Consider the following 24943-nt stretch of genomic DNA (forward strand, 5'->3'; position numbering starts at 1 on the left):
TCAGTCTTATAAATTTATTTTTTTCATTTAAAGTTTGAAAGTCTGATATTAGAATGTTCGAAAGTAAAGTGATTATTTTTCATATTTGCAGGACTATCTCAAGCAGGTGCTGGACATTGATCTTCATGCCCAGATCCATTTTGGCAGGGTTTTTATGAAACCAGGGTATGAAAATAATCTTGTTATCTAATATATGGGATTGGTTTGGCTTGCTTTGACTAACAAAGTTTTTAAATGCTTTCTTTTTACATTTTCTATTATGGATTATTTATTCTAATAAAAGAAATATTTTAGTATTAGAGTTTTTTGAACAAGTGTATATCCTATCTGAAATGGGAATTCATCTTCTTTATAAATCACTGGGTCTGGTTTAAACAAAGCAAAGCAACTTTCCAAACCTTTTCTCCCTTTAATTTCCATGTCTAGTTCCTTCCTTCTCTTTTTCTGCTTCTTTCTCTCACTTAAAAAACATTTCAGTATGAAAATTCTCAAATGTACACAAAAGCAGGGAGTACAATGAAACCCCCATATGCCCATCACCCAACTTCAGTAACTATCAACATTTTTCTGTAATTGTTTTATCAGTCCCCTTCTTCACCTTTTTGGGGGGACAGAGGGCTGGATTATTTTAAAGCAAGTTCTAGACATGTCATTTTAGTATACATCTCAAATATTAATAACAACAGCAGATTATCTTACATAATCACAATGGTATTATCTCAGCTAACAGAATAAATAAGAGTACCTCAGTATCATCTAATACCCTGATCGTATTTGAAAATTCTCCCAAATGTCAAGGAAAAGTATGCCTTCTTACATATGTTTTGTTTGAATTAGGATTCAGGTCAGGTCTACTCACTGTATTTGGTTAAGTTTCTATTAAACAGAAACATTTACCAACCACCGCCCCCTTTTTTGGCATGCCACTGACTTGTTGAAGCAACTGAATCTTTTGTCCTAGTTTTGTCCTAGTGAATGGATTTGGCTGATTGCTTCCTTGTGGTGGCATTTAATTTGTTTCTGTATCTCTCCAGTATATTCTGTACATTGGAAGTTAGACCTAAACGTTTGATTAGATTCAGATTCAATTTTTTTTTGTAAGAATACTTCATGAATAGTGTTTCATACTGCTTCTTACTACCTCCCAAGAGGAAAGGAAAGTAACCACATACCTAGATCTTGCATATCTCCTGAAAACTAATAGCTCCCTCAGGAAGGGCTAATGGAGGTTCTGTAATCCATTGTAAATCCTCAAAGAATGCAAACATTGGTGTTGATAAAATATGTGTGGCCATGTCTTTAAACAACAGCCCGCCTGTTCAGACCCCTGCTCCTCTATAAACCTGTGATATGTAAACATTATAAAAACACTGTTGAAAGCCCTCAGTGTGTGGGTGAGCATTCCAGCGCACCTCCATGCTGTCAGGGACAACAGTAATGATGCTTTAGTTCAGGGTCATACTCTGATGGGTGCTCATATGAACCCTAAGAGAAAGTAGAGGTGGGACTTAACAGTTGTTACAAGTGAGCCATGGGAACTAGCAGCAAATTCCAGAAACCTTTTTGAAGTGTCAAACCAGCCCTCCTAATCTCCCTGATTTATTGGATACTTTGTGTCAGTTCTAAGGCAGAGATCAGGCTTTACATTTAAGTATGAAGTTAAGATTGTCCCTAAAGCCTTCTCCACAATGTAATAGAATTTAGAATTCTTGGCATTGTATTTCTGTAGTTGCTCTGATATGCTGCCACTGACAAGGCCCTTTTACTATTGAAGGTGCTGGATTGGGATCATTCTTATTAAGAATATCTTGTCTTAAGCAAATATTATTATGCTATGAGTACACAGGCTTTTTTTTACTCTGTCCCCATGGGCAGTACTAATTTGATTAGAATACAGAGGACATCCCAAAAGTATGTCAATGTACTTCTCACTAATCTCAAAAATTGAATTGATTATTCCTTTGCAGTGAGAAAGAAGCTGACATTACTTACCCTCACCTCTAGAGGAGAAATATTTGTATAATATTATTTAAATTATCTATTATTAAATTAATCTCAGCACCCATGATGTATAATTTTGGTACTCATTTTATTTTTAGTCTATTATTTACCACTTACTTCAGCTGTAGGAGTTCATCAGTTCATACTGTTTATTCTCCCTTAAAGTCATAATATTCTGTGACTTTGGTTATTGTATAAAAGCTGTTACATTCTGATCTCAAGAGGAAAAATGAACAATAGGTGTTGAGTTTCAAGGAAATGGCTTTCCAGATCCTAAACAAAAACTTCACAGTCTAGCAATAAAACACTCAACGATAGCAGTGGACATAACAAAATGTTTTATTGTAATGGAATCTTTTTAAAATGAGTACCTTCAGAGAAATCACAGTAGCTGTCTGCAAGTTTCAAAAGATGATTTAAATTGGCTTTAAATACAGTAGAAGGAAGGTGTTAAGCATTCCCTCCTCAATCTTATTATGTGTGTTAGTTTGCTATTAAAAAAAATGGTTTAGAACTTTAAATGGGCTGCCTTTAATTGGCCAGAATTTTATACTTGTCTGAAGATAAGAATAATTTAAGGGTAATTGCTACTTAATAGTAGAATAAGAAGAAATATAAAAAGCTCAAGAACAATTTAGCTTTGCTCTTCCCACATACAGTACATTCAGAATGCAATTAACCTCTTTCCTTTTAGACACGGAGATACTCAAAAAGCATTTGGAATATTATCAACCAGATCTACCAATCACAGTTTTTATGGGTCATCTACAGTGAGCATAGCTGTTGTCGAAGATGTATCTCGGAAATTATTTTCATCACACAGTAACAGTCATTGCCAAATAACCTATCTATAAATGGATATGACAGTCTAATCTCAGTTTTCTAAAACACAGCAAAGAATCAGGAAGTAAGCAAAAAAAGGCTTTAGAGTAGCCAAGAATAGATGCTACGAAGTCCATGTAATAACACTTCACAGTGTACCTTATGAGAGCCTTATCTAATTATGAGGCATAAAGTTAGAAAAACCTTGGTTCAAATCTTAGTATCTGAGTAATTTTGGCCAAATTTCTTAATCTCTCTGAGTCTCATTTTCCTCATCTGTAAAATGGGATGACAATTGTTACCTCATGGGACTATTGTAAGAATTAAATGAAATAATGGATATAATGCTTAGATGTTTCTTTAAAAATAGTAACTTCTATTATTACTATTATTATTATCATTCCAACAATGTAACTATTACTACTGCTCTCTTTTTCCCAAACCTAAGGCCAGCTTTAAGGGTCAAGATGATGGCAGTCTAGCATTAAGGGGACCTACAGAAAAAAAAAACTAGGGGAAAAAGAACAGAAACAAGAACTATAGAAACACCGCCACGTGTACTGTCATGTTATGGTTTAATACCCCTGTGACCCCAAATCTCTGTATCATAGCAGAGTAGAATCATTTCATAATGATGGCTGCAATTCATCAAAAATGTTAATGTTCATCATATTATTGCAAAAGGTAATGAGTGAGTGATCCTTTCTTCTTTCAACCAATGAGCAAAAATAGTAAAAAGAAAAATAATTTGGGTGCTTAAAAGGGTAATTTTTCAGCTACTTGGAAATTTCAGCATTCCCTAAGAATTTTGCATCACTCAAGGTTCATTAATATAATAAAAATTTTAGCTGAAATTCTATATTAAGAGTAGTCAGGGAGGGTGGGAGGGAGGGAGACGCAAGAGGGAAAGGATGTGGGAACAGATGTATATGTATGACTGATTCACTTTGTTATAAAGCAGAAACTAATAAAAAATAAAAATTAACAAAAGAGTAATCAATAGAAAAAAGTCACTATTATTAACCACCTGCCCTCTTCACACTCACACCCCTCTCCACACCCCCAGGATGAGGGTTCATGTCAGACTTTTGAGGAAGTATAATTTGATAATATTTTTAAATTACTATTGCTTTAATTTTGTTCTAGTCATGGTATTTTATTTATTTTGGCATTTCAAAACATTCCCTTCATAGGAGGGAAGCTTTTATGTTTATTGCTGAGTATAGTCTTAAAGGGCTGAGAAATACTCATCATGAACAATAGGTAGTTATCTGATAGACATGTATTACCAGGTAGTCTTCAGATAAAAAGAATGATTGTTATTCTCCAGCAGAAAAAAAAGTGTATAGACATTGTTAACTAGAGGGGTGGAGAAACTCCAGGATTTGGCATAAGCTTCTATGGCACTGGCAAGAAGGAAAAAAAAGTAAACTACAGAAAACCAGGAAGTTTGGTTACTTGAAAACAGAAGATGCTAAAAAAGAATTAATTTAAATGCTCTCGAAACACTTCAGGTTATAAAGATTTAAAGGAGAGTCAACAGGAAAGTACTTTTACACAATAGGTGACCTGTATGAAGAACCATGTAACAAGAAAACTGCAGTATTTAACTTACTACTCAGATTGCTTAGCAGTCACTAACAAACAACCTCTGCTTTTCCTCTAGCCTGCCAACGACATTTGCAACTTTGGATATTGATGGTGTAAGAAAAATAATCTTTGCACTACCAGGTAAGAATAATTGAAATAGTTTCTTTTGCTTTTTCTGGAAAAATGACCAAAATCTTTTTGTTTCCCAGGTGACCAGTCCCCTATCAGAGCGCATGATTTGGAATCTGAAACACCTGGGTTCAAATTCCAGCTTTTCATACTGTATGACCTTGGACAAATCACATAACCTCTCTGAAGCTGTTTCTTCATCTATAAAATGGGGCTAATTAGGGTTGGTGTGAAAGTCAAATTAGTATCTTTCAAAGCACATTTCAGACCCTAAGATGATAATCAGGAGTTAACTGTCACTACATGTTTCTAGGGCACCTGCTTTTCCTTACAGGAAATTGGTCAAAGTTCGCAGTATAATTACCTCTCACGACTAGAGTATTATGCTCAAGGGGCCAAAGGGCCTTGAATCGCCCATGGAAATACTAGAACAAAAAAATACAAAGCTACCTTGGGTTCTCACCAGATTTGAACTGGTTGGGGAGAGCAGCAACACAGAAAGAGGGGCTGCAAATACTGATGCTTCTCAGCCAAATCCCAGGCATCATCAGTCTGACCACATCATTATCCCCACCCTCTCCCACGTGAGCAGAAACTCACATGTTCAGATTATAGAAAAAGCAAAGTGGTTCAGTTTACAATTTTTGGACTTTGGCTGTGCATTTAAAGCCAGGTTTTAAAGCCATTACTAATCTTGATAAATTCTAAAGCAGTTTAGAAGTTTTGTGTATCTACTTATTTTTTTCAATTTTAAAAATTATCCTCTGGGGCTTCCCTGGTGGCGCAGTGGTTGAGAGTCCGCCTGCCGATGCAGGGGACACGGGTTCGTGTCCCGGTCTGGGAAGATTCCACATGCCGCGGAGCGGCTGGGCCCGTGAGCCATGGCCGCTGAGCCTGCGCGTTCGGAGCCCGTGCTCCGCAATGGGAGAGGCCACAGCAGTGAGAGGCCCGCGTACCGCAAAAAAAAAAAAAAAAAAATTATCCTCTGATCTGTAGCAGTGTCCCATTCTCTATTTTTTAGCATAGATTCCTTTAGAAAATAACCTACTTATTCCTTTCATATGTACAAGTCTGGTGGCTTTGGGATATTTACCTGCTTTTTTATATTAAATAAAGCTCAAAATAGAGATAGAAAGAAAAGAAAGCAGGCAGAAAATTTTAGAACTTTAAAAACATGTTTAAAGCCCCTATCTGTAAGCATAAAAGAGAGTATGTTTCTCTCATATAGGAAATTTTTTTTTTTTTTTTTTTTTTTTCCTTTTTGCGGTATGCGGGCCTCTCACTGTTGTGGCCTCTCCCGTTGCGGAGCACAGGCTCCGGATGCGCAGGCCCAGCGGCCATGGCTCACGGGCCCAGCCGCTCCGCGGCATATGGGATCCTCCCAGACCGGGGCACGAACCCGTATCCCCTGCATCGGCAGGCGGACTGTCAACCACTGCGCCACCAGGGAGGCCCTCATATAGGAAATTTTAAGAGCGAGGTCATGTAAATAAAGTTTTAGTCCTCAAACGATTTCTGTGGTACAAAACTCCTTAGGGCCTTTGATACATCCCTAGATACTCTGAAAACCATTATATAGAGAAATGAAATCATCTTCCTAGCTTCATTTTGACTAGAAAAGACTGTTTTTGTTGTCTACAGAAGATATAACTTGACCTACAAAGTATGTTATTGTGGGAGCCTATTTTGCCATTACTAAGTGTTGATCTGCCAAAGAAATTATAATTAAATAGCCTATTTTCAAACTGCTACTTTATTTTGAGATTTTCACTGCTCAGCCTGAAAGTACCAAAAGAGGGCAGCAACAATTCACATGTTCAGATTGTAGAACCAGCAAAGTGGTTCTTTTTATAAGTATTTGAAAACTCAGAATTGGAGTTTTGGTTTCTTAAGGTCCTTCCAATTAAAGCCATTACTAATCTTGATAAGTTCTAACGCAGTTGAAAAGTTATGTTATCTACTTGTTCTTTTTTTAACTTTTTAAAATTACTATAGTAACATGTGTTCACTGTAAAAACATTAGAAAACTCAGAGAAGCATTAAGAAATGTTATCCATAATCTCCCTCCCCCTGAAATAACTACTATTTGCAATTTTCTTGGTGTTGATTTTTCCAGTCCCTTTTCTTATATAGAGCAATTCATTTTTTATAGAGTAATTTTATAAAACAGTAGCATTACAAGAATACTGTAATCATTGTTGAACAATAGCTTTCTTATTTTCTTTTTCTTTTTTTTCCCCCCTTTTTTTGCTTTTCCAGAAAATTTTCCATCTGTTTGTATTTTGAGGCAAGAGGAAAGCAATTGATTCTCATTAAGAGTCTGCTGTTCTGTGGGACAACTCACTTTTTCTATTGAAATAATCAATGTTACTCATCACAACTTTTTTTAACAGCTTTAAAAAATCTATTCTTAACTGCTTTTGTGGGTAGAAGAAAATTAAAGGTATGGTTTTAGCTAGTAATAGGCTAAACTGACCATTGCTTTTATTTTGATGATGAAATTAGCAGCACAAAGCCAGGCCAAGGTAACCTAAAATATAATAAGCATTCCCCATCCCCTCTCTCTATATATATATGCATACTCACATACCACTGTATAAAAGTATTAGTAAAATTTGAATTTTAGAACCAAAAGGAATATTAAGAATCATATAATCCAAACCTTTCATTTTGTGGATGAGTAACATTAGACCCAGAAAGGTTTGGAACTCTTGCCTGGGTCGCATAGCTTGGTTAGTTAACAATACCATACAAGAAGCTAAATCTGTTATTCTCAGCTCAGTCATTTTTTCATAGCCCACCATACCTCTCTTTGAAGTTCATGACACACCCAGATTTCTTCTTGGAGAGGTACAGTTGAATTCCTCAAATTTTTCTTATAACTGCAAAAAAACTTGGTATTTGTATTAATCTGCTCAGGCTGCCATAACAGAATATCACAGACTGGGTGGCTTAAACAACAGAAATTTATTTTCTCACAGTTCTGAAGACTGAAAGTCTAAGATCAAGGTTGGTTTCTGTTACGATCTTTCTTCCTTGCTTGCAGATGGCCACCTTCTCTCAGTGTCTTCACATGACCTTTCTTCTGTGTATACACACTCCTCGTGTTTCTTCCTATTTTTATAAGGACACCAGTCCTATTCGATTAGGGCCTCACCCTTACAACCTCATTTAATTTTGTTTACCTCTTTAGAGGTCCTTTCTCCAAATACAGTCGCATTGGGGGTTAAGACTTCAACATATGAATTTGAGGGGAACATAATTCAGTTCCTAAGAGTATTCGCCTTCAAGTCCTTCACATCTTAAATCATTTAGCTTTATTTTTTTAGTTTAAAGAAATTTTTGGTTAGAGGGGGTTATGGATAAATTTCTTTATTCTTATCCTACTTGCTAATTTTTTTTGGCACTGAGCATGTAATACTATGGTAATTTTAGAACATTTTAAAAATAGCAAGTGCAAACTCATTACTAAAGGCTTTCAATGTATGGCTCTCAGGAAAGCAGATATAAATGGTGTCAAACAGCTTCGGTGCATCAGAAGCCTCTGCATTTCACTGCTAGATCCAAATATTTACACCCTCTGTGACATTTGGTTGACTACAGCTCTATTCTGGCATCCTTTTGGATTCAAGGTGATTCAGAAGAGGAATGCTAGTGGTTAGTCGTTTCACTCTCTATGATACCTGAAGGTATAGACAGTCATAATTATATAGCAGATTTTTATGTGTGTACTATAAATAACTGCTTGGTTGACTTTCAGGGAATCCTGTGTCAGCCGTGGTCACCTGCAATCTCTTTGTTGTGCCTGCACTGAGAAAGATGCAAGGCATCTTGGATCCTCGGCCAACCATCATCAAAGCCAGGGTAATGTTTTCTAATGACCGGAAACCAAAATTGAAGCCTAATAACAAATTAGGATATGATTTTTTAACTGCCCAAAACAAACGTCTAGAATTTTATATTAGTTTTGAGGGAAAATGTGGTTATAGTCCCCTCTTCATGATAGAAAACAGAGGGAAAGGAAATAAAAGTCCCTTTTATTCCCTTCCCACATTATTCCATGACTCCTAAAGTGAATAATTTTCTCCAGCTAGAAGTCCATTTAGGAGTGGATATGTAATGACAAAATGGTCAATAGAATACTAAACTAATACTAAACCTATATGGAAGGAGGGACAAGAATTCCCTTTCCCCTGTGTAAACTTAGAACAGCAATTTAGCTGATCACTTTTTCTGTGACCCCGCTGATAAATTTTAAACAGTTCAGAAAAAGACAATTAAAGGACAAGAAAGAGACTCCAGTGAAGCAGAAGAAAAGGGAGACCATATTGTTTGGAAAAGGACCACTAAGGCTGAGGAATTACACCTGCAGTAGAAGTCACTCAGAAATTAGAGTCCCTTTCTCCACCAACGCTAACTTCAGTTTGCTTTACTACTACTAGTAAACTAATATGTAACACAGTTTCTATGTAATAACTAATGAACAATTTTCCTGGCAATTTAAACTATAATACTAAATCAGTACTTTTCTTTCTTTTAAGCTTTACTAAGGTATAATTGATATACATAAATTGCACATATTTAATGTAGACATTTTGATGAATTTGGACATATGCAAACACCTGTGATACCGTCATCACAATCAAGGTACTAAACATATCCATCACCTCCAAACATTTCTTTGTGTTCTTTGATTTGTTTGTTTCATGCTAAGAACATTTAATGTGAGAACTATCCTCTTAAAGTATTTTAAAGTGCACAATACCACATTGGTAACTATAGGTAATATGTTGTACAGCAGATTCTTTAAAATATATTCACTTTGCATAACAGAAACTTTATATCCATTGAGCAACAATTTCCCTTCCCTCCTCCCCTCAGCCCCTGACAACCACCATGCTATTCTCTGCCTCTGTGAGTGACTATTTTAGATACTTCCTATAAGTGGAATCACGCAGTATTTTTGTAACTGGCTTATTTCACTTAGCATCGTGTCCTCTAGGTTTATCCATGTTGCCTCATGGAAAACAGTACAGAGGTTACTCAGAAATTAAAAGTAGAACTACTGTATGATCCAGCAATCTCACTTCTGGGTATATGTCCAAAAGAATTGAAATCAGGATCTCAAACAGATATTTGCACCCCAGTGTTCATTATAGCATAATTCACTGTACAAAGATAAGGAAACAGCCCAAATTTCCAACAACAGGTGAATGGATAGGGAAAATGAAGTGTATGTGTACAATGGAGCATTATTCAGCTTTAAAAAAAATCAGTCATTGAATATCAAAAGGTATAACTGGATGCCTGTTATATGAGAATATAATGGCCTATGGATTGATTAAAAAACAGATATTGAAAATGATAGAACTGTCTATGATTTATAAGAAATATAAACCAGTTTTATTATTATTCAGAGATGAAAAATATAACTAGGTTATAGAAACTGGAAAAATTAACTTAAAACTGATCTGCACCAACAGGTGTAAGAATTTTTAAAGTTACTTGATAAATTTTAGATGATTTGTAAGGCAGATGAGCTCGAGCGCCTCTCTGTTGGACTAATGAAATCAGTGCCTCATAACTTCTCTAGTACTTTTAAAAGTTAGTGTAAAGCTCCTTTAACCACTTTTTGGAAGCTTTGACCAGACTTGAGCAGAGTCCGGGCCCTTAGTACCAACCAGGGCCTGGAGCATGTCACCTGGGACCTCCACTCTAATAGAATACCCTCTGGTCATCTGTTTTCTCACAAACTCTCCTCTCCAATCTGTGCAGCTTAGTCCAGCCTCTTCCCCGAGTCTCTTGGAGCTTTCACCTTCCCCTCATTATCACCATCAAACCTTCCCAAGACTTTCAGGTCTTTGGCAATCGTCTAAAAGTCTTCTCTCCCTCACCTCTTATCATCAGTTGCTTTATTTCCATAATTCTAAATAACTTTATTTCTGCTTCAGCAACTCAATACGCACATCCTTTTCAATACCATGAAGTGCTCCACCTCAAAAATCACCAACTCTGGTATACAGTTTAGGAACAACAGCAAGTTACCTACCAGTAGATATAAAAGAATTTAAACACTCCTATAACCCCTGCCCTTTTCCCTCTCCATAAGCCCCTTCTGGCTTTACCCCTTTCCTCATCCAACCTAAATCCTGTGGTGTATCACTTCAATGTTTTTCTAACACTCTCAAATTTTTTTTGCCTCTTCTTCCATGCACTGTAGTCACTCTAAGAATCCACAAACTTAGATCAATCTTCCCTTTTTTGTCCTTCACTTTTATTCCCAGGGCACTGAGTACAACTAGAGAAGAGAGTACAGCTGTTCAAGTTATCACTTCCAATTTACAAACCTCAGCAGGGGCCAAAATTCCCCTTGATGATCCTTTTATATCCTGTGGATCAGCTTTTTCCATTCCTTACTGCAGTCTTCCAAATCTTCACCATTCTCCTAAAGCGCCCTCTACCATCCACATCCCCTGTGTTTTGTAGCCAAATAAGCTGGTTTGAATGATGGCTCCAATGTTTAATGGTTTCTCTTCTAATCCTGCCTCCTTTTAAATCCCTTTTCTAACTCTAATCATGTCAGCATCTCCAATTAAAATTCTTCAATGCTTCCCATGACCGCAGGGTTAAATCCAAAGTGCTCAAGTGAGCACAGGAGGCCCTCCATCCCAAGGCCTGTTTTCCCCTCCAGCTTCATCTGCTTCCCATCCTGCACTCTGACCATACCAAGCTTTTTACTGCCTCCGGAACGGACGCGAGATCTCCTTCCTAGGAGGTTCTCTCCTAACCACCCCCATCTCTTTTCTCAGCTTGGAAAATTCCTTAGTCATAAGACTCAGGCATCATGCCCTCTGTGAAGCCTTTCTCAGTGTCCCTAAGAAGGGTTGATTATTTACTTCTTTGTGCCCTATTACACTGTTTGCAATTAATTATTTACTGTATTAGATAATTCTTTGAGGTCACTTCTCTAAAAGATGGACAGGACAAAGAGGAAGGAAAAAATATTCTCCCCTTTTTTTAAGTAACAAATTTTGTTTTTTAGAGCACATTTAGGTTCATAGCAAAATTAAGCGGAAACTACAGAGAGTTCCTGTATTACTTCTCCTCCCCACCCCATCCTTACACACACGACCTTCCCAGCTGTTGATGTCCTGCACCACAGTGGTACATTTGTTACAATCAATGAACCTACAGTGACACATCATTATCACCCAAAGTCCATAGTTTACATTAGGGTTTACTTTCAGTGTTGTGTATTCTAGGGGTCTTGACAAATGTACAGTTACATGTATCTACCATTGTAGTATCATACAGTTTCACAACCCTAAAAAGTTTCTGTGCTCTGCCTATTCGTTCCTCCCTCCCTGCTCACCCTTGATCTTTTTACTGTCTCCATAGTTTTGCCTTTTCCAGAATGTCATATTGTTGGAATCATACAGTATGTTACCTTTTCAGATTGTCTTCTTTCACTTATTAATATGCGTTTGTTCCTCCATGTCTTTTCACGGCTAGATAGTTCATTTCTTTTTAGCAAGGAATAATATTCCATTCTCTGGATATACCACCATTTATCCATTCACCTACTGAAGGATATCTTGGTTGCTTCCAAGTTTTGGCAATTATGAATAAATCTGCTATAAACATTTGTGTGCAGGTTTTTGTATGAACATAAACTTTCAATTCACTTGGGTAAATACCAAGGACTGTGATTGCTGGATTGTATGATAAGAATATATTTAGTTTTGTAAGAAACTGCCAAAATGTCTTCCAAAGTAGCTATACCATTTTGCATTCCCACCGTAGTGAATAAGAGTCCCTGTTCTTCCACATTCTCAGTAGGATTTGGTGTGGCCACTGTTTTGGTTTTTTGGCCTTTCTAGTAAGTATCTAGTGATATCTCATTGTTGTTTTAATTTGCAATTCCCTAATGACTTACGATGTTGAACATTTTTTCATATGCTTACTTCTCATGTGTATATCTTCTTTGGTAAGGTGCTCAATTATTTTGCCCAGTTTTTAATTGGGTTGTTCATCTTCTTATTATTGAGTTTTAAGAACTGTTTGTGTATTTTGGATAACAGACCTTTATTAGGTATGTTTTTTACAATTATTTTCTCCCAGTCTGTGGCTTATCTCATTTCATTGACCTTTCTTTTTTTTTCTCATTCTCTCTCTTAGACATTTACATGTAGAGCATACCATATAATACTATACCAAATAATACAATTTTATCTCTTGAGTGACTACTGTGTGCCAGCAAAATATTCAAAGGAAACAGAGGACTCCTAGTCCACAGCTCACTGCCCAATTTTGAAAGAGTAGAAGAAATCGGCAGGAGTGAAACATCCACCATTTGCAATGTTTTTCCACCAAAATATTGATATATGTGTATGTTTACTCATGGTACATCATTCTTATAAGCACTGAAGCTTATAGTAAATAGGTGCTTTCTTAAGCTAACTGATGTAATATACCAGAACTATAATGTCAGTGTAACTAAATATATTGGTGAATAAAGTATTCTGCATTTCAGTAAAATACCATAAAAATCTAATTAGCTTCATCTCTTGCTACAAAAGGAATAGCTATTTGTGAGGCTGTGAAAAAAATTTCGTTCACTTTAATTTGATGCAATTGATTCTTGTTTATTAAATTAGCAAATATCTTCCTTTAAAACAAACAACCCCATTTTGTAGATGAACAAACAGGTATGGGAAAGCAAAATAAGTTGCCAATACAGCACATCGGTCAGCAGTAAAACTGGGAGTAGAACCTAGGCGCCAGTGTCTTCCCAGTACAGTATTTGCTCCACTGTACTTCCATGAGCCAGTCAGTGCCATTGCTGGGGAAAAACCTTAAACACTTAGCAAATGACACAGCCACATGAATAGCTCTTGTGGTTTAGTACTGGAGAACACAAACACACACACTCAGGTTGAAAGACAGAGATTTTTGTCCTCAGGTAAGCACAGAATAATTTAGGAACAATGGCAAGTTACCCCCCAGTAGATATGAAACAGGGTATAAACATAAGTAGTATCATGTGAAAGAGTAGAATGTGATTTAATCAAGGAGAAACACCCTAGAATTGAATTTTATTCTGGATTCCAGAGAAAAAGCATAATTAGAATGTTTTAATATTCTAATTATATTATTAGAATATTTTAAAACAAAGTAACCAGAATGGATTAGAGATAAACTCACTTCAATCAAAATTCCCAGGTCAAGTTTTAACTGTATCATTTAATCTAAGCAATATCTGTTTTAGTTGAGTAAAGGATTTCTAGACCATTTTAAGTAGAGTAACTTAAATGATTATTATGCTAATGGAAAATGTTAATTCTCATGCATTGGAATGAGTCTTGTTTTCACTAACATTGAACTAATCTTTGATGGGCTATAGATCATAATTATGTACTGTATAAACTTGTTCAAGTCATACCTTTTAGGCACCTGCTACCAACACATTATCACCTTGATCAGATTTCAGGATGAATTTAATGACATAGATAAAAAAAAACAGTGGCTCCAGGTTGAAGGTTGATTGGTCATTCTGTATAATGTGTGTGAACAGAAATTGGCTGTGTTACAAAGATATGAATGATGCCATTCCATAGCAAAGACTCATTCAGAGGAATTCTTTTAGTGCCAGTGATGTGACCAAACCAAAGTGGTATAACTTTTATGAGACTACTTTTATTTGCTTTAATGAGATTGTTTATCAGTATTGGGACACTAGGGGGAATAATCAAGAGAAAGGAAAGTAACTATCCCTTTTGATTAATCTCTAAAATTTACAAATACCTCATGCAACTCAATATCAAAAAAACAAACAACTCAATCAAAAAATAGGCAGAGGAGCTAAATAGACATTTCTCCAATGAAGACATAGATGACCAGGGGGCACATGAAAAGATGCTCAATATCACTCATTATTAGAGAAGTGCAAATCAAAACTACAATGAGATAGTCAGAATGGCCATCATCAAAAAATCTACCAACAATAACTGCTGGAGAGGGTGTGGAGAAAAGGGAACCCTCCTATACTGTTGGTGGGAATGTAAACTGGTACAGCCACTATAGAGAACCGTATGGAGATTCCCTAAAAAACTGAAAATAGAGCTACCATATGATCCAGCAATCCCACTCCTGGGCATATATACAGAGAAAAACATAATTTGAAAAGATACATGCACCACAGTGTTCATTTCAGCACTATTTACAATAGCCAGGACATGGAAGCAACATAAATGTCCATCAACAGAGGAATGGATAAAGAAAATGTGGTACATATATACAATGGAATATTACTCAGCCATAAAAAAGATTGAAATCATGCCATTTGCAGCAACATGGATGGACCTAGAGATCATACTGAGTGAAGTAAGTCAGACAAAGACAAATATAGGATATCACTTATCTGTGTAATCCTAAAAAAGGGTACAAATGAACGTATCTACAAAACAGAAATAGAGTTACAGATGTAGAAAACAAACTTAGGGTTACCTGGGGGTAAGGGGGGAGGTGGGGAAGGATAAATTGGAAGATTGGGATTGACCTATACACACTATTGTAAAATAGATAACTAATAAGGACCTACTCTATATCACAGGGAACTCTACTCAGTACTCTGTAATGGCCTATATGGGAAAAGAATCTAAAAAAGAGTAGATATATGTAAATGTATACCTGATTAACTTTACTGTACACCTAAAACCAATACAACATTGTCAATCAACTATACTCCAATAAAAATTTTAAAAAGAAAGTATCCCTTTCATATTAAAGCTAAGTGTACGAATGAGTAGCTGAATTAGCACCTCAGTAAATCTTTACTGGATGGATGGATGGATGGATGGATGGATGGATGGATGGATGGACAGTTGGATGACACACAGATAAATGGATGTTGAGCTTGTATGTTTGTGTAGGTCTACTTCCTTTATTTTCAATGTTAAAACATCTGCTTTGATTTCTTAATTCATAGGTCAGAGGTAAAGTTAGAATTCAAAAATAGACTTTATATTTTTCATCTGCCCTTTTTCCTACTGCAGATACCAACTTCTTAGCCTTCTTTTCTCTTTTCACCAGAGCAACGCAACCTCTGGACTTCCTGTATTAAGAACATAAGGTGGCAGTGGTGGAGACAGCAGAATGCCGAGATATTTCCATGTCCATTGAACTCTTTGCACAACTGCCACCACCCTGTAGTTCTCAGAGATGATCAGGTGATCAAGTTTGTTTTCTTTTCCTCGTTTTTCTGTAGTTATCATGTGATGTAAAACTGGATCCTCGCCCAGAATACCATCGGTGTATACTGACTTGGCATCACCAAGAACCACTACCTTGGGCACAGAGTACAGGTTAGTCATTCACACCTGTAGGTATCTCTATACACCCATCCTGTTAAAACACAAATTTATGTATAACCTCCTTCCTTGAGTATACCCAATTTTATAATTATTGTACATTTTCCCTTTTGAAAGATTAGATGTTAACTTATTCCTAAAACTGTGTAGCATAACAGGACAAGAGTAACAAAAAAAAGAATTAATAAAGATTTTGTTATTCCATGGAGCCATATTTTCTAGATAAACATTTGAAATACAAATCTAAAATTACAGAAGATTTTTATCTGTTTGTTCAACCAGTAAGTTCTGAGCATAACTTTGATTGTAGGAAAAGGAGGGGACTGTGGCTATGCCACCCATCAATGTGAGATTAAAGCCCAATTAGAGTGTGGTTCTCTGTAGCCTTTACTATACACTAGGTACTGGTAAGATTTAAGGACTGAGAAATCAACGTTGATAATTCACAGTTCTGAAGTTACCTGCTGTAGACTTTAAACTTTTATCCCCAACTTCTCTAGTCGTATTTTACCTGACTTTTGATGGGATTCCAGAAAAAATTAAACAAAGGTCCTATTAAGTGCAAACATCAGCTAGCACAGTGAGTAGGTCTCTGATGGGCTTTGCCATCAGACTTGCATTCAAATTGGCCACCAACTAATTAGTAGGACCCTAGGCAAGTTATCTAACCTCTTTTGAGTTGTTGAGAATTAAATAAGGTAGTTGAGTAAAAGGTCTACCACCTTGTCTGGTACTTAGTAAATACTAAAGAAATGGTAGCCACTGCTGTTATTATCATTATTATTTTAATAGGGTATAAAAGCCTCTCTTTTCAGACACACATCACATTTTAGCCTGAATTGAGAAATTCTATGGCATTTTCCACAATGCTGTAAAATTTTGGTTTTGTTCTTTTAAGCAATAATTTGTAATGTTTATTTTTAAAGTTCAGTGAGAAGGTAGTAGGATACAACAGCAAGATCACCTGAAAAAGGTACTGGGAAATCTGATCATCTCTCTTCCTCTTGAAGACCTGTGTTTCTGTTCATCAGTTTTTATTCTGAAAGGAACTGCAAGGGCTGCGTATCCATACACCATGACGCTGATGCTGCTGTAATGAGAGTATTTCCTCCTAGGTAATCAGATGAGCAGCCGTCTGATGAGCATGCGCAGCGCCAACGGATTATTGATGCTTCCTCCAAAGACAGAGCAGTATGTGGAGCTCCACAAGGGCGAGGTGGTGGACGTCATGGTCATCGGACGGCTATGATGGTCACCAGTGGGAGAAAGCTTTGATGCATGTCTACATACCATTGACTGTATCCTGTAATATGCAACGGCACAGCTAGTTTTTCTGATTTGGATAAAAGTTGATCTGTATGGTCAACATCTTGAACTATATTTCAAAAGAATTTAAATACCTTTTAAAGAAAAAAACACCTAAAAATAAATCTTAACAGACAACTCTATTCTGATTATATCAAAGCAAATTTTTCCTTTCTTGCAAATTGCTTTGTGTGTTCAATGCTAGGTCTGATAGCGATAGCTTTTAGTAGACAGCAGTAGGTGCCTGCAGAACTTGTGTTTTTCTCATCTTTAAAATACAACTACTTATGCTCTTAAATCAAGGCTGTCCGCTTATTTATACTAGCGTAGGCAACACTTGGATTTCCCTTCTTAGTATGCTTCATAACCGCTTTACAGAGAGCTTTTGCTTGTTCTTTATCATGTATCTCGTGTTTATGTGCACAGTGCCAAACAAAGAGTGACTGGGTGGTGGCCCTGCCCTGCCTCAAGGAGAACCATCCCCACAGAGCGTTCGGGGTTGGGGGGGCTTCACATCCCAGTAGCCTCAAGGCACAGTACTCTTGGGCAGTAACTGGATACCTTTTATTTGAACAAACAAACTGGGGGGAAAAATGCTTCCTTAAGTGCTGACAGCCTTTTTAACCAATACATTTAAAATTGTACAGAATAAAAAATAAAATCAAAGACTGATCTTGTACAGATATTAGTGTTACCAGCATTCATGTGGAAATCAAGAGCAAAGAAAAAACAATGTTAAACAACTCTGTACCATAACATTTTCTGTAATGATACTGAAACTTAATGAATAAAAAAAATCCTCGATCATTATTTAAAATCCAGTGTGTGTTGGCCTTGTTAATAAAAAAAGAGAAGATTGTTATGCCATTCTGATGGGGCTCTGCCTCGATAAAAGGAATAGTTAAGATGGCTTAGCAAGGTTAAGTGGTATAAAGGAGATTTTAAAAAATATAGAGTAATCTATATTTTACTGTAGCATTGTGCAAATACAGATTAGAAAGTAGGAGAGAACCTGTAGTTGGTCTGGTCTTTCCAGTCATAGCTGGAGAATAGCAAGCAAATTTAGAGGAAAGATAGTTGATAATTTAGAAAAAAACTACATTTTTATTTCAGATGTCATAAAAACAAATTTCAAACATCTACAGTTCCTTGGAATAGAGGGGGGAAATAAGTAATGAACCATAAAATTGCAGGTGAGTACCTGGACATTTTTTTTATCATGTTTGGAAGTGAAAAATGGGGAAAATCTGTACTAACTATAGAAAATACAGTTGAAATATATGCTATCCACAATGGCTTCTTTAATAAAAACTTAGGGGCACCTTTCAAACAGTGGTAACGGGGGACATTAAATATGCTATAGAGTACTTAGTAAAGCAAACAACAAAAATTAGCCTACTAGTAGACAAGGTGCCAAATGATGGTAATGAAAAAGGCCAATTTGTAAACAATAAATATTTGATACTTATACTTGATATTTCCAAAGTTGAAAATAAAATTTTCTATATTTTAAATTTAGTTTATATTTTCAATTAAAGAAGATAAGGTTAATTAATAGAGGTCAAATGAAAGCTCATGCAAAGAGTTCTTTACCTACATTCATCCAAGAAATATTTATTAAGCATATACTGTGTGCTTGAGTACAAGGTACATCATGCTATACTATTTACAAGAATGAATAGGGATAATTGCTAACATTACAGTCCATCAAGGAAGATTAAAAAAACATGTACAAGTAAGCATAATATTTGATATGTTTGATATTTGATAATAACTTGGTAGAATGTGTAAAATGTGATAAATGCTGTAATTCAGATTTAAAGAGTTGGAGGAGTTCAAATGAGAACCTTCTACAAGGTAAGATTTCAAGGGGTAAGAAATTTTAGTGGGTCTTGAAGTCAAGGTAGAATTTTAAAGGTGATAATGCAGGAAGAAGAGTATTCCAGAAACAGAATGTACAATTAATAATAATTGTTATTTTTATTATAGAATTTAAGATCCACAAGGGCAATGATTTTTGTTTGTTTTGTTTACTGATATTATCCCCAAATCCTTAGAGTTCCTGGCATATGTGCATATGGATAGGCAAAAGTAAGTATTTGTTCCATGAAACATTATACAGAGCTTTCCAGGCACTTTTCTAAGCACTTTTCATATGTTTAATTTTCACAACAACCCTGTAAGTGTTGTTATTCCTATTATAGATGAGGAAACTGAGGCACAGAGAGGTTAAGAAACTTGTCCAGGGTGACACAGCTAATAAAAGGAGGAGCCAGGATTCAAACTTAACAATCTGGCTTCAGTGTCCATATTCCCAAACACTAAGCCATAGAAACAGAAAATTGATATATTTGTAAGACCAAAAAGTACATGTATGAACTTCTTGAATACCAGGGTAAGGAGTCTAGATTTATTCTAGAGACAATTAAACCATTAGAGATTCTTGATCAGCGAAGTATTAGGATCATTTTTGGGGGAAAAAAATGCTCTGGCAGCATTGAATAGGATAGACTGGGTTGGGGAAAAACTGAAGAGAGACACTAATTAAGAAGTGTGTAGGTGAGGGGTGATAACAGCCTTAACCATAATGTTAGAGGGGTAATGGTGATAGGAAGGTCATGACATCTGAGTGTGCCTCTGGACATAAAAAATGGAAAGAATTTTGTGACTGATTTACAAGTATTGGAAAGGAAGTTAGACGAATAAGAGATGATTCAAAGTCTTTAGTCTTGGCTGACTGAGAACAAGTAACAAAAAAAAGAAAGAAACATGGATTTTGTGGAGGAGCTGGTAAGTTTGGACATGTGTTTGAGATGTCAGAGGGGCCCTAAGGTAACCATGTCCTGTTGGCATTTGAAAGTATAGGTTAGGAGTTCACAGAAGAGATACTGGCTGAATATAACCTTGGGGATCCTTCACATGAAGGTAGTATTTGAAATGTAAGGGTAGATAGCAAAGATTATTAAGGAAGAACTTGCCAAGAAAAGAGGACAGAGCCTTGGGGAGCACCTTATTTTGGAGTGTTGGAGGAAAAAGCCATGGATGTAATGAAAGGAAGAGCAGTTTGTAGAAGAGAAAAAACAGGGTACTGCAGTGTACCAGAAGGAGGGAGGAGAGTTTCAAGAAGGAAAGATAATCAACTGTCAAAAATAAATGTCAAGAAGAATGAGGGCTCAAAATAATGTATTGATCAGGCGATCATTTGTGAGCTGCAAGAGTGCAATTTCAATAATGGGTTGAGGGCAAAAGCCAGATAGCAAAATAGAAACCATAACTATGAAATATTTGGAACTTGGGCATGAGGAAAGAAAGATAGACACAGGATGGTAGCTTGAACCGATAACAAGATGAAGAAAAGATTTTTGTTTGAAAAACAATAGTAGTGGGCATATTAAAAATTTGAGAGTAAGGTTCCAGATGGGGAAAGGAGAAGAGGAAGGAAGGGCTGGATTAAAGGACACTGATGGCCCAGTTAGGCTGGAGAAGAAAAGGAACATTTTTCTTTCTGAATTAGAAAAGGAAAAAAAATATATGAACACATTTGAGGTAGATTCAAGGGAAATTTAATTTAAAACTTAAGGGTCAATAAAATGGTTCTACTTGGCACAGTGAAAGTCAATGTCATGTAATCTATTTGCATTATTTGACCAAAATTATTTTAAAATTATGTATGTATGATGTATTACAATTCTTTGTCTTAGTAGTTGATCTTTAAATAAAAGATTATAAGGTGTTTTTAGATTCTTGCTTATAGCTGTGTGGAAGTTAAGCAGTTCCTTTTTTTCATGTTTGTTTGTTTTTTCTTATGATTATACAAGCAGTACATACTTATCCACCAAAGTCTACAGCAAGACTGCCACCCCCACTAAATTGACAGACTCCCTGCCCAGACACCCAGCCCCTTCTCTAGGTCACAAAGAAGTGCTTGACCCTCTTCTGCCAAGGACCCACCTTTCTGCCCAAGCCCTATACTCTGCTGTATCTAACCTGTAGTGTCACCTCTCCCTGCTTACATGCTTTCTCATCAGTTTTATACATCCTTAAAATTCTCCTATGTCCTAAAAACAAAAATGAAAACCTGCCTACCCATAGCAATTACCCAGTCTTTCTTGTTCCCTTCAGAGCTTGACTTTCAGGAAGAATTTTGTATATTTATTTATGTAGTTACCATTTCTGGGGTTCTTCATTCTTTGGTGTGGATCCACATTTCCATCTGGTATCATTTTTCTGTTGCCTGAAGGAGTTCCTTTAAAATTGTTGTGTGGGTCTGCTGGTGATATATTCTTTCAGCTTTTGCATGTCTGAAAAAGTATTTGTTTTGCTTTTGTTTTTGAGAGAGATTTTTGCTGGGTGTAGAACTCTAACTTTATAGTGTTTTCCTTTCATTACTTTAAAGATGCCTCTCTTCTTGCTTGCATTGTTTCCAATGAGAAATCTGCTGTCATCCTTATCTTTGTTCCTCTGTACATAGCATATATTTTTTCTCTGGCTGCTCTTAAGACTTTTTTCTTTGTCATTGTTTTTGATCAGTTTGATTATGATGTGTCTTGGTGCAGTTTATTGAGCTTCTTGGATCTATGGATCTATAATTTTCATCAAGTTTGTAAAGTTTTCAGTTATTTCTTTAAATACTTTTTCTGTTCGCCCCACTCTCTTCTCTCTTTCAGATACTCCAATTATCTGCACATGAGGGCACTTGAAATTGTCCCACAGCTCACAGATGGTCTTAATTTGGGGGGGACTCTTTTTCTCATTGTGTGTTTCATTTTGGATGGGCTCTATTGCTATGCTTTAAGTTCACTACTCTTTTCTTCTGCAATGTCTAATCTACCATTAATCCTATCGAGTGCAGTTCTCATCTTAGACATTGTAGTTTTTATTTTATTGAAGTATAGTTGATTTACAATATTGCACTAGTTTCAGGTGTACAGCATAGTGAATCAGGTGTGGGGTTTTGCAGATTATATTTCATTATAGGTTATTACAAGATATTGAATATAATTCCCTGTGCTATGGTAAATCCTTGTAAGCAGTTCCTTTTTAACCTGCTTTTTTGGTTCTGTGCTTTGGTTGTTTCAAATCATGTAACACACAATGAAAAAAAGAATATAAGCAGATTACATTTACCAAATAAATGCTATTAAGTGATGTTGCATGTTACAGCAAGTGGATTCTTTGGATGGCTTTTATTTTTTAAATTATTTGCTAACCAAAAAAACTTTGTGGATCTAAGCCATAACCAACTCTTGATCTTCATGAAAACCTAATAGGTAAGTCATTATCATTCCTAATTATAGAAAGTAGGGATTTGTGTATGTACAGAATTCAAAGCAAATAAATTATGTATCTTATCCCAATGATGGATGGATCTGTGTTAAATAATGCATTGTATTCTAACAGGCTTATAAGAAGTGTTGAGCTCAACTGTCTATAACAGAGTTACATCATTATAGAGTTCATTTATAACTTGGCCTAGAACCAAGAGGTTAAAAAGTTGCTCAATTCTGGCCATTTTCTGTGGTCAGTTAGCAGTATGTCTCCTGTAGTCTTTTGTAATAATTCAATAATTTATTTAACAAGCATTTATTAAGTTCCTACAGTATGCAAGGCTCCATGCTAGGCTCTGAGGATACAGTGATGAATGAGACAAAGACTCATATCCAAGGGGAGACAGATTATGAGAAAGCAAAAAAAAAAATTTTTTTTTGAAATACAGATTATGAAAAGTCTATGAAGAAAATCCTATTATAGTTAGAGAGTAACTGGATGGAGGCCTAAATCATATTCAGTTGTGTAAGATCCAGCCATTAAGAAAGGCAGAAATTACACTAAGAGACTTTAGTGTAACAATAAGTTAAATCTGTGTTGGAGATCTGGAAAAGCACAAAAGAAACATGGAAATGTCAGAGATAATAACTATAGGAAGCAGATACCACAACTAGGGCTGGAGATGGGAGGAAGAGGTTAGAATTTTCAGAATCTGGAAGCTCAGAGGTCAGACTTCTTGGAGCTAGGACTCAACCCTCCAAGGAAAGGGCACTGCCCAGATGCTGATTCTGAGAGTGAGGGGAAAAAAAGGCTAGAACAAGTTGCCATTACCAGGGTGACAGAGAATCAAGAAGAAATCAGGAACTAACGCAAGTCCCTTCTCCCTCTGCTTTCCAAGTTCCCTGTAGTCTAATGCAAACTATTGTTGAACCTAACAGGAAACCAGCTGGCAAAAAAAAAAAAAAAAAAATGTGGTTAGCTGAGTTCCAGCCCCAGCACCACAATGTAGAATGCAATGGTGGATTTAGAGCTGAGAGACAATCACTTGTCCAGGGATTGAGGAAAGGGTTCTATAAACAGGTGACATTTGAAGTCAGATCAGAAGAATGAAAATAAGCCCCGCATGTTGAGAACTGAGAGAAGAGCATTTCAGACAGAGGAAAGGGCTTAAAGAATACAACACCAGAAAGAAGACAGAAGCATGATGAGGGAGAGGGGAGGGTTCTGAGATACAGCTGGAGAGAACTGAAGCCAGGATGCAGCCAGATCACACTCACACATGTATAGGCTCTTGGGTATATACTAAACACACACACACACACATCCCTATGATATATGTCAAATAGCCTAAGAGCATGGGAAGCCACTGAAGGTTTAAGAAAAAAGCCTCTTATTTACTAAACACCTATTGAATACAAGGCACCATGCTAGACAAGGGCTCCTGCAAACAAGGAACTCATCCTTCCTGCCTCCTACACCTGTTCCTCTGCCTGTGTTTTGTTTCTTGGTTAATGGCACCACCATTTACCCAGTTTCCCAAACCAGAAACCTCTGAGTCACTCATTCTTCTCACTTCCCACATCCAGTTAGTCACCAAGTTCTGTCAACTCTACTAATAGTTCCTAAATTAACCCTCTCTTTTCTAGTCCCACTGCTACCATCTTAATCTGTATGCATCCAGAATTGCCCTCCCTGAGTCTGTCCTTCACACTGCTAACAAAGTGATCAATCCAGAGCATAAATCTCTCTGTGCTAAAACTCCTCATCAGAAAACGGCTGCAGCAAATTAAGTCCAAGCCCCCAGTTAGGGTCTTTAAAGTCCTCTGTGATCTAGCCCCCCCCATCCACCTTCAATTTACCCCCTGACTTAACACCAGACCATTTGCAGTTACCCCTTCAAAGCATGTCATTTTATGCCTCAGTGCCTTTGCTCAGGCTGGCTAATCTTCCAAGATCAACCTTGGACATTAACTCCTCCAGGAACCCTTCCCTAAATCCCCAAACTGGACTTAGTGCCTCTTATCTGTGCTTCCACTTACCTCTGTATCCCACTGAAATTATCTGCTTATATCACCCCTCCTCCACTTGATGGCAGAGAGTGTTCACCTCCGTAGCCCCAGGAAATAGTAGGTACTCATTACTAAACTGACCAACAGAATTGACCTTGTATAGCACTCACCAGGGAGCCAGAGACAGAACCTGGCATGAAAACTTCATATCATGCTTAGGCATGCAGTAGAGAGGACCCCATGCAGGCATGAGCAAGTTGGCACATCTCATGAGGAAAAAGGACAGAGGTTAATTGGTCATGGACCTCACTTCAACAAAGTGCCTCAGACTCAGAACTATGACATCATCTCCACCTAAAGTTATAAGTATGGTTTAATACTCTGTGCATGTTAAAAAGCATTAGTATTTTAAAGGTAAATATTTAAAATATACCATGATTTTTATTTCCC

General features: G+C 36.6%; 1 protein-coding gene across 3 annotated transcripts in view; it reads left to right on the top strand.

The window, feature by feature from the left end:
* Positions 1-18015, top strand: part of GPHN (gephyrin) — a 631539-nt gene extending 613524 nt beyond the window's left edge. For all 3 annotated transcript variants that reach the window (XM_082617455.1, XM_082617456.1, XM_082617457.1), the window contains 5 exons: positions 92-165; positions 4490-4554; positions 8303-8406; positions 15809-15905; positions 17027-18015. In XM_082617455.1, coding sequence (XP_082473581.1) covers positions 92-165; positions 4490-4554; positions 8303-8406; positions 15809-15905; positions 17027-17160 — 474 coding nt within the window. In that variant the 3' untranslated portion in view covers positions 17161-18015. The remainder of the gene's footprint in view (positions 1-91; positions 166-4489; positions 4555-8302; positions 8407-15808; positions 15906-17026) is intronic.
* Positions 18016-24943: the final 6928 nt, after the last annotated feature.

The sequence above is a fragment of the Mesoplodon mirus genome, assembly GCF_964341445.2.
Source record: "Mesoplodon mirus genome assembly, chromosome: 4".
Taxonomy (NCBI): Eukaryota; Metazoa; Chordata; class Mammalia; order Artiodactyla; family Ziphiidae; genus Mesoplodon; species Mesoplodon mirus.